We start from the raw sequence: 9945 nt of genomic DNA, 5'->3' as shown, positions 1-9945 counted from the left end.
CGCCCCGCCGGGCGGGCTTCGGGCTGCGCCAGCGAGCGGAGCTGATAGCGCCCGCGCCGGAGACCCTGCGCTGGACCCTGAGGCAACGAGTAAGTGAGGCTGGCCTGCCCTGGCGCCCCTCCCAGCTTCGACTTGCCGCCGTGCCCGCTGCACGGCGCGCCTGGTGCGACCAGACCCGAAGCTGGGGAGGGGGCGCGTCCCGCTGCCGGGGTATCCGGGGGGAGGGGAACGGAGATGAGGCCGATGATGTCATGGATGCTTCGCGGGGCCTGGGGGGAGGTGGCGGCCGGAGGGGGTGCGGCCCGGATTATGTCACCTCTTCCCTCTGCGCCCCGCCCCCCGGGGCCACACACGTTGGTGGGGAGGTGTGGGCAGTATTTCCCCCACCGCAGAGACCAGCGGGCACCTCCCCGGGACGTCCTGTGGTCCGGCTTTCTATTTGCTGGTGCTACAGGCGGTGGGATGCTGGTGAATGGCGAACCCTCACCACCCCCCTCCGTGCGGAGGCTCGTGTGTGCACGCGTGTGTGTGAGGTGGGGGGGGCGCTATCAGCTCCCTCCTGAAACACTGGCTTCATTGGAGCCAAAATCTAAGAGATGGACCTCTTACCCTGCTTTTACCAAGGGAGGATGAATATCCCCTCACACATCCCAACCAAGAAGTTCTGGAAACCTCCCCAACCCCCCCCCAAAAGCCTAGTATGCGCCCCCAGCCCTTCCTCCTCCAGTCCTTCCCGGTAGCCCTTCCTGATTTCCTTGTCCAGATGCATTGCCTCTTTACAAATTGCTTATAACTAGCATTTGCACCTGCACATTCTTTCTGCATCTTCTCAGAGCCAGGGCCCAGAGACCTCCAAGACTCTGCCATCTGTGTCTCCCGGGCACCTACAAGTCTGCCTGGGAAAGCCTCAGACTGAAAGTGGGCTGAGCCAAGTGCTACAAGACCCCTCCTCTCTAGGGACCATGGGATACTTTCCCGGGAGGTAGCCTTTGACCTGGTCTAGGAAGGATGCAGAATGGGCACAGAGTTGGGAAGAGATTGTGTTCCTGTCGCGGGGCCCAGGCCAAGGAACTAGGATGTTCAACAGGAGAGGCCTTGGGAGCCCTGCTGCCAGCTCTTCTCTGGCCTGGGCCCTGAGAGGAATGCCAGGCATTTCACTCAGAACACATTTACTTAAGATTCCTGTAAGGTAGCTGTGAGAACCCAAGGTAAAATAACCTGTGAGCGAGTGGTTCCACCCCCAATCAGGCAAGCTGGGATTTACACTTGGAGCTGATGGCTCCAGAACTCTGTCCACTGCACTTGGAGCCCCTTGTAGAATTTCGTCAGAACAGGAACAAGATGGGCTTTGCCTTTAGAAAGGGCCCCCTGGCTGCTGTGTCCAGAAGGGAGTGCAGAATAGCCCAATGAAGAGCCAGCCACCAGCAAGGGTGCTGGCAGGAAGGGCTGCTAAGGTCTTTAGGGGTGAATGGGCTGAGCTTGGGGCCTTCGAAACTCTGAGAGAAGAGTGAAGTGTCCCTAGCTGTGTGTGTGGGGTGTGGGCACTGATGGGTTGGATGGTCATGGTAGGTTGGAGGGCCCTGCGCATATCACCCCTCGGGTAGTGTCCATTTGGCCCCCTTTGTGATTGTGTTGATGTCCCAAGCATAAAGAGTTGATGGGCCCCCAGGGCAACAGACTGCTGTCCCAGTTGGTTGGGATGACAACTCCCCCTCATACCACGAAGACGACTTTGTGTACCACACTTAGTACTTTAGCCAGCACCCTGGCCCAAAGACCAAGCTCAAACCCTTCCTCTGAGCTCAGTTTCTTGAGAACACCCCTTCCTTGTCCTGCCAGCTGCCTGCCCAGGTTTTGAGAAAAGAAGCTGCCAAGCACAAGCTGGGGTGAGACAAGATACAGGGAATATTTAACATGGGGTTGACCATGACAGGTTAGAATTTGGCAAGAAGCTCTGTGGGGTGTGAGGCTCCCAGGAAAGCTGCTGTGGGTTGCAGTCAGGGATTTAGGCAGAGCTTGGGCAAAGGAGGCTCAGGAGACAGTCCTGGGACTGTCCAGGACTGGGGCATCTGAGCCTGGCAGAAACAGTGGGCAGTGTGGCATATCCTAACCTCAGCCTATGTAAGAGCCTCTCTGCATCTCAGATAAGGTGGTACTGCATGTTTGTGCTGCTCCTTACAGTTTACCAGGCACCTTCCCAAACTCTACCCCTGGCACTCGAGCAGTTACTATGACCACTTCTGAGGTTTGCTGCTCACATCTGGGCCCCTGTCACTGCCCCCTTGCTAGATCTCAAATCTTACTCTTGGCTCCTTCCCTCAGCATCTCAGGCTTCTACCATGAGTGTATTAACACTAGAAAAGAGCTTTTGGGTTCCTAACCACCTAAGTGATTGCTTTCTTGGGCCTTCTCTCATAGCAGGAAACTCCCGTCTTTCCCTCCAGTCCTTGGCTCCTTGCTTTGCCTTAGAGCACTTTCTTGAAACCACCCTCTCTTGGACACCAGAGATGTTTTTACCTGGCAAATCCAGGGCACAGTCTCCAATTCCAGTTTCCCCTGACACCTTTTAACACCGCCCTCCTCCACATTCTTGACACTCCCTCTACCCCCCACCTTGGTCTCAAGGTCTGCCTTGTCCTGGCCTTTTCTCTGCCCCCACACTGTTTCTCAGATGTGTACTGCTCTGCACCCCCCCCAGTTCGATGCTCACCCCACCCACACTACCCCTGAATGCTAATGATCCCATCTTTCTTTGCATCTGATATGAGAGAGATCCCTTTCTCTGATCTGTTTTCCTCATGTTAAGGGTCACATCCAGCTTACCCTAGCCCAGATTTCTCCTTGCCCTCACCTACCACCAGAACCCCAACATTAAGATATATATTGCTAGTTTCCCCAGCCCTGTCCAGATCTTCCCACTGGTTTCAGACCTCTGGCCACTAAGCCTCCATCCACCCAGGACGCGCCATTGCTCCCAGAGCTGGCTAGAGAAGTGGGTCACAGCTTAGGGTGGGAGGGGGGGTCTATGCTGAAGGAGAGTCAGGCTGGAATATGCTAGCAGCGGGGACAGCAGGGACTATAAGTGCAGGAGGCACCTACTGCCAGCCTTGGGCTCTTGCTGACCCTGCCCATAAACTGCGCCCAGGTGCCTCTCTTGCTTCACTCCAGTCTGGACCCCACATGTGGGAACAGATTGCCCAAGGGAGGAAGGTGGTAAAGTTCTGTGTTCCACAAAGGGTGGGGGGGAGGCGCTGAAAGAATGGAATTTTACAGAAGCAGTAGGTTGGTGGTGAACTTCTAACCACCTAGGGCTGTTTTCCAGTGAAGAATCCTGAGGGCCAGAGTTATGTCTTTTGTCCTGCTTCCCTGCTGGGGTCCTGATAGGACTAGGACATAACACTAGACTGGGCATCAGGGCTGAAGACCACCCAAAGAGTACAAAACCTGGTGGGGTGCCACTGGGTCCCCTTCACTTTGGTGGGGAAGGAGCCCTCCCTGTGTGATTTCCGAAGGGAGTAGGGGGTAAAAACCTGAAGGGAGCTCCTGCCATCTCTGGCAAGTGTATTTGAGTGTCTCTACCCGCAGCAGGCACTGCCTGCTGGCCCTGACCAGCTGGATTATGCGGATCTCTGAGGCAGGTGTTTCCAGGTGCGGACTTGAGACAAAGGAACCAGGAAGCGGGGCCTCCCTGAGCACAGGTAACCGGAGGCCCTGCTTGCTCTGCTCCCCCTGCTCCTGTGGGCCGGCCTTGGGGGAGGAGGGGCGCACGCACACCCATATACGGGCTCAAAGGAATTCACCGGGAACTGAGCCGGGTCAAGGTCCACTGGGGGTTGGGGGGACGAGGAGGAGGGGGGGGAGAGGGAGAGAGGGCTGGTAATCCAGGAAGTCTTCCTGGTGGCAACGGTTTCTTAGCAGGGTTGGGCGGGGAGGAGTCCTCTCCAGCGCTGCCGGGTGCGCAGGCCCAGCCCCTCCCCCCCACCTGTGGGAACCTCGAGTAGGGAGGGAGGACAGGCGGGCCGCCTGCAGCTGGCGACACCGCGTCCTCTGCCCGTATCAGCCAGCTGGGGGCTCTCTACCGAGGTCCTGGCCAAGCGGAGCGGTCCCCTCGTGCCAGGTCCCCTTGCAGCAGAGTTGAGAAGACCTCCAAAGGGCTCCCTGCTCGTGCTGCAGCCGTGGTCCCCGAGGGCCCTTTGGGGGCTGGGCGTGCAGGTGGTGGTGCCCACAGGTGACCCAGATGAGTGCCGCAGCGGCAGCTCCCGCCTGCCCCCTCCGCTCCTTGGCACCCGCCGCCTGGGGCACCCGCACAAGGTGGGTGGGCGGCTCCGCCAGGTAGGTCCCTTTCCTCCCATTTCGCAGAGGAGAAAACTGCGGTCCGCGATGGCTCAGTCTGTCGGTGCAAAGTCCCGCAGCTGGTTCCGGCCCAGCTCCCACTGCGAGAGTGAGGCACCAGGGCCCTGCAGACCGGGCTGCGGAGGATCCCAGGCTTAAGACCCGTCGGCACCCCCAGCCCCTTGAGAAGGCAAGAAGAGCCTGCGCTGGTAGTAGCCTCCACTTCTCCCATTAACTGCAACACCCTAGGGGTGTTAGGGGACAGGGAGGAACCCCTAACCACAATTTTGGGATTGGGGTGGGTTAGTAACTTCTTAGGTTCCCAAATGGATTCAGATAAAGCTGACCCCTTCCAATCCCATCTCCCCACTTCTAGAGGTTGGGATATAGGAGCCCAGATTCATGCTAAGGAGCTCCTACTTTCTGGGCTTTGTAACTAAGAGTTGAGGGGGCCACTGAGTCTGCGAGGCTGGAGGTGAGGGTTGCACAACTGAGCCGAGCAGAGCAGAGCTGAGCTGGGAGAAGGTGCATGGGGTAAATCACCCAGGGAGCCCTGGGGGTAGGGTTTTGCCTGGTTGGTCACTGGCAACTCCTGTTACTAGTTCTCGCTATTTCCCCAGCACTTTTCCTTCACCTTGGGTGTCTGGAAACTCTCATAGCCATTTAAAGACACTGAGGGACAGGGAATGAGGTGGTGGGAGTGGGGTCCTGACCTCTGCTTTCCCACCTGTGCCCACAGGGCCCCCCCCGGCTTAGTCATGGCGAAGCTGGAGACACTGCCTGTGCGTGCTGATCCAGGGCGGGATCCTCTCCTGGCCTTTGCCCCCCGACCCTCTGAGCTTGGCCCCCCAGATCCTCGCCTAGCCATGGGCAGCGTGGGCAGTGGGGTGGCCCATGCCCAGGAATTTGCCCTGAAGAGCGTGGGCACCCGTACAGGGGGTGGGAGCAGCCAGGGAAGTTTTCCTGGCCCCCGAGGCAGTGGCAGTGGGGCCAGTAGGGAGAGGCCAGGCCGCTACCCCTCAGAGGACAAAGCTCTTGCCAACTCCCTCTACCTCAACGGCGAGCTACGGGGAAGTGACCACACAGATGTCTGCGGCAATGTGGTGGGCAGCAGTGGTGGCAGCAGCAGCAGCGGAGGTAGTGACAAGGCCCCCCCACAGTACCGTGAGCCCACCCACCCACCCAAACTCCTGGCCACCTCTGGCAAACTAGACCAGGTCAGTCCCTAGGGCCTTTTTCTGGGGGTGGGAGGCGGTCCAGAGTGGAGGGTGAGGTAGGTCTTCTTGGAGTAGTTGTAGGGGGGTGAGGGCTGAGCATGGGTATGAGAGATGGAGCTAAACAAGTTTAGCCACAGGGAAGAGGCCGGGGCTAAGGTTAAGGGCCCACCCTAATGCCCACTTCCCTTCTTTGCTTTTACACAGTGCTCAGAGCCGTTAGTTCGGCCTTCAGCCTTCAAGCCTGTTGTACCCAAGAACTTCCACTCCATGCAGAACTTGTGCCCTCCCCAGACCAACGGGACCCCTGAGGGACGTCAGGGCCCTGGTGGCCTCAAGGGTGGACTAGACAAGTCTCGGACCATGACTCCAGCTGGCGGGGCTGGGGGTGGCCTCTCAGATTCAGGTCGGAACTCACTCACCAGTCTGCCAACCTATAGCTCCAGCTACAGCCAGCACCTGGCACCCCTCAGTGCCTCCACCAGCCACATCAATCGCATTGGCACCGTCAACTATGGCAGTGGCAGTGGCGGCAGCAGCAGTGGTGGGGGGTCAGGCTACCAGGACCTGGGGACCTCCGACAGCGGTAGGGCCTCCAGTAAGAGTGGGTCATCCTCATCCATGAGTCGATCCGGCCACCTGGGAACAGGGGAGGGTGGAGGCGGAGGCCTGCCGTTTGCGGCCTGCTCCCCTCCCTCGCCCAGTGCTCTGATCCAGGAGCTGGAGGAGCGCCTGTGGGAGAAGGAGCAGGAGGTGGCAGCTCTCCGACGCAGCCTGGAGCAGAGTGAGGCGGCCGTGGCCCAGGTGCTGGAGGAGCGGCAGAAGGCGTGGGAGCGAGAGCTGACTGAGCTGCGGCAGGGCTGCAGCGGGAAGCTGCAGCAGGTGGCCCGCCGTGCCCAGCGTGCCCAGCAGGGCCTACAGCTGCAGGTGCTAAGGCTGCAGCAGGACAAAAAACAGCTGCAGGAGGAGGCTGCCCGGCTAATGCGACAACGGGAAGAGCTCGAGGACAAGGTGGCCGCGTGTCAGAAGGAGCAGGCCGACTTCCTGCCCCGGATGGAGGAAACCAAATGGGAGGTGCGGGCTGGGGCCTTGGACTGTCTCCCGTGTGGCCGTCAGAAACCCAGAGTCACTGTCACAGCAGAGGGAAGGGAGAGGGACGGGCAAAATCCAGTAGGAGTGTCTGAGGACCTGCCAAGGTTAGCCAGGTCGGTCCCATCTGGATCTGAAGAGTGGGCTCCATGGTGTCATGTCAGTCGACCTTGAACCCTGGCAAAGCTTGGTGCCTGTGGGGCTAGATATGAGGGTGGGGGTGAGCAGAGCACTAACCTCACCCTGGCTTCTCTCCCCTGACCTTGTCCAGGTGTGCCAGAAGGCAGGGGAGATTTCCCTTCTGAAGCAGCAGCTGAAGGACTCGCAGGCGGACGTGTCCCAGAAGCTGAGTGAGATCGTGGGTCTGCGCTCCCAGCTACGCGAGGGCCGGGCTTCTCTGCGGGAGAAGGAGGAGCAGCTGCTCAGCCTAAGGGACTCCTTCAGCAGCAAACAGGCCAGTCTGGAGCTGAGCGAGGGGGAGCTGCCTGCAGCTTGCCTCAAGCCTGCACTGACCCCTGTGGACCCCACCGAGCCCCAGGATGCGCTGGCCACTTGCGAGAGTGATGAGGCCAAGATGCGCCGTCAGGCTGGGGTGGCTGCTGCTGCCTCTTTGGCTTCCTTGGATGGGGAGGTGGATGCTGGCGGGGAGAATGGGACAAGGGCCCTTCGCAGGGAGGTAGGGCGGCTGCAGGCTGAGCTGGCAGCTGAGCGAAGAGCCCGAGAGCGCCAGGGTGCCAGCTTTGCAGAAGAGCGCAGAGTGTGGCTGGAGGAGAAGGAGAAGGTCATCGAGTACCAAAAGCAGCTGCAGCTGAGCTACGTGGAAATGTACCAGCGAAACCAGCAGCTGGAGCGGAGGCTGAGGGAGCGTGGGGCCTCAGGGGGTGCCAGCACCCCTACCCCCCAACACAGCGAGGAGAAGAAAGCCTGGACCCCCTCCCGCCTTGAGCGCATTGAATCCACAGAAATCTGACCCCCTACCTGGGCATGCGGCCTTTGACAGAGCACCTGTCAAAGGCCAGAGTCCCCAGTATCTCCTCCCTTCCATCTCTTTTCCCTGTGTCCCCCATATCCCCAGACCAAAGAGGTTCTCAAAGCAGCTGAACAGGTTCCTCCCCTGCTCTGGGCAGCCCACGTGAACCTTCCTCCAAAGGCGTGGGGGGGGGGTCTCAGAGTGAGTAGGATGGAGGAGCCCAGGCAGCAGGGGAGCCCTTGCTTCCTTTCTTGGCACTTCCTTGTTGGAGATGGAGGCAGCAGGCCTGCAGTGCTGTGAGGTGTCCCAGGACCTTGGTGGGTCTTGGTGGCCGCTCCTGCCAGTCAGCCAGCCTGTCCAGTGATGCTCTCTACGCTCACCTCCTAGGCTGTGCAGCTTGAGGAGGCCGGCGTAGGGTCTGCCGAATCTGACAGACCTTGGGCTCCTGGCCTCTCTCCTTCCTGCACTATTCTCCCTTCATGGGCAGATGGGCAGGACAAGTGGAGCAGATGGCCTGTTAGTGGTTGAGAGGCTATCTGCCCAGCCCCTCCCCCCCAAGGTTTCTTGGGCTCAGGCCTTAGAGCCTAACTTGGTCCTGAGTGTGTGTTCACATGTGTGTGTTCAGTGCCCAGGGAAGATCTGCCCTCCTGTTCTTGGGAAGGGTTACCTGGAGGCTTCTTAGCTCTTTCCCACCCTTCTAGCTAGGATCCACAGGGCAACAGCCTCATCTGCTTGGCTGACCCCACACCCAGGGCCACTGTCTGGCTCTAACCACAGCTAGTAAGTGCTACCTGCCTCAGGCACTCTCCTCACCCAGTTTCTGAGGTCATATGAGTGTCTGTGATGTCTTCCTGTGTCTTCCCCCACTCAGTTCCCTCCAGCTGCTCTGCTTTCATGCTCAGAATATCATTGTCCCAGGCCACTTCCCCCCAAATCTCAGCTTTTCTTCCAATAGAAAATTCTGCTTGATCTTTGGTGCACTGCCCACTTCCAAGCTCCACTGGGCCCAAGCCTGAGCCCAGCACCCTTGTTTTTTTTTGGGGGGGGGGGTTGTCAGACGATGGTGGTTGTGAGTACCCTTGAAAAACAAGGCTGACTTGAGAGGAACACTGGGTTTCCAGGCCCCTGAGGTAGTCCACCTGGCATGGCCACCAGTGGGGCTGGGGTGGCCAATACCACTTCCTCCTCTGAGGCTTCTCAGAGGTCCATCTCCCCAAGATAAGAGGGGAAAGGCAAATTTCTAATTCACCAGCAATAAAAATTGGAGGAGGCTTGGCCCTCAGCCCTTATATTTCTCTCTTCACTCTCCTCCCATCCCCAAGATTGGGTTTATGGGGGGTAGGGTGAAAAGAGCTGGCAACTACTGTGAGCAAGCCCCCAATCCCTGACCAGCCTCCTTCCAAGACTGGTGACTGTTTAATGAGCTGTGCATCCCCCACAATAACAGGAGTGCCCCTCCATGTGGCCTCTGTCCCTCTGCACAGACCCTTCTGGGTGATCCTTACCAGGTCTCTGAGCTACACAGGGGACTACCCTGGCAATCACTGCCCGTTCCCCTCACCCCTCACTGGGCCTGGGCCAGAGGGGCAAGGGGAAGAGAAGGCATTAGTAAGAAAAATAAATAGAAAAAAAGATGAACAGACTCAGCTTTGGGACTTCCAACCACAAGAGAAATTATATATAAATATATATATAAATATATATCTCTACCATATGTGATGGAAAGATTTCATTTTCTTTTCCCAAAGAAATAAAAATGGAGAAAGCCTCTTGAATGACATTCTTTGGCTTGCTTGTGTCTCTGAGTTGCAGAAGTCAGGCCTGGGCAAGGGGGGCCATGGAGGACTAAGTTGGAGTAAACACATTTCCCAGAGGAGGCATGAGACCCAAGGTGCTGGCTGGGCCCTGCTAGGAGGTTGGCCCAAAGCCTGTGCTTCTCTGTTGCTGGGAGGAGTCATGGTTCCATGCTTCTGCCAACAGGGCTTTCTTTTCAGTTCAGACACTCCCCAAGCTGGTTTGAGTTCAGAATCTAGAAAACAGGCTGCTGGCCAAAAGGTAGGGGTTGCAGGACAGCTAGATGCAGCCTGTGGCCGCCTGAGCCACCTGGCGGCCGATGGCCATTGTCTGAGTGCAGACTACATTCATGGGGAGGTTGAGACCGGGTTTGTCAGTGGTGAGGCCCAGAGTGGGGATCTGTCCCTTGGGGATTAGTACTGCTCTTCTGGCACCTTCCAAAGCGACCCAATCAAGAATATATTCAGCAGCTATAAATGATACCACCTGATATAAAGGACCTCAAAGAGTGCCTGGCTAAAAATCTGGATGTCAATGTTGTGTCAA

General features: G+C 58.1%; 1 protein-coding gene across 3 annotated transcripts; it reads left to right on the top strand.

The window, feature by feature from the left end:
- The first annotated feature begins 6 nt into the window (after nt 1–6).
- LOC101636455 (leucine zipper putative tumor suppressor 3) lies at nt 7–9347 on the top strand. Of its 3 annotated transcripts, none has more exons than XM_012728388.1 (6): nt 7–89; nt 3649–3698; nt 4360–4541; nt 5072–5549; nt 5754–6620; nt 6907–9347. In XM_012728388.1, the coding sequence occupies exons 4-6, from the start codon at nt 5091–5093 to the stop codon at nt 7603–7605; spliced, it is 2025 nt and encodes a 674-aa protein (XP_012583842.1). In that variant the 5' UTR covers nt 7–89; nt 3649–3698; nt 4360–4541; nt 5072–5090; the 3' UTR covers nt 7606–9347. The 3 variants fall into 3 exon arrangements, with proteins under 3 accessions (XP_012583842.1, XP_012583841.1, XP_004687413.1); XM_012728387.1 differs by having other exon boundaries at nt 3589–3698; XM_004687356.2 differs by having other exon boundaries at nt 3586–3698.
- The last annotated feature ends 598 nt before the right edge of the window (nt 9348–9945 follow it).

Source organism: Condylura cristata, unplaced genomic scaffold (genome assembly GCF_000260355.1).
Source record: "Condylura cristata isolate star-nosed mole 26May11 unplaced genomic scaffold, ConCri1.0 scaffold00022, whole genome shotgun sequence".
Classification (NCBI taxonomy): Eukaryota; Metazoa; Chordata; class Mammalia; order Eulipotyphla; family Talpidae; genus Condylura; species Condylura cristata.
This window is presented reverse-complemented; position numbering and strand designations above follow the sequence as displayed.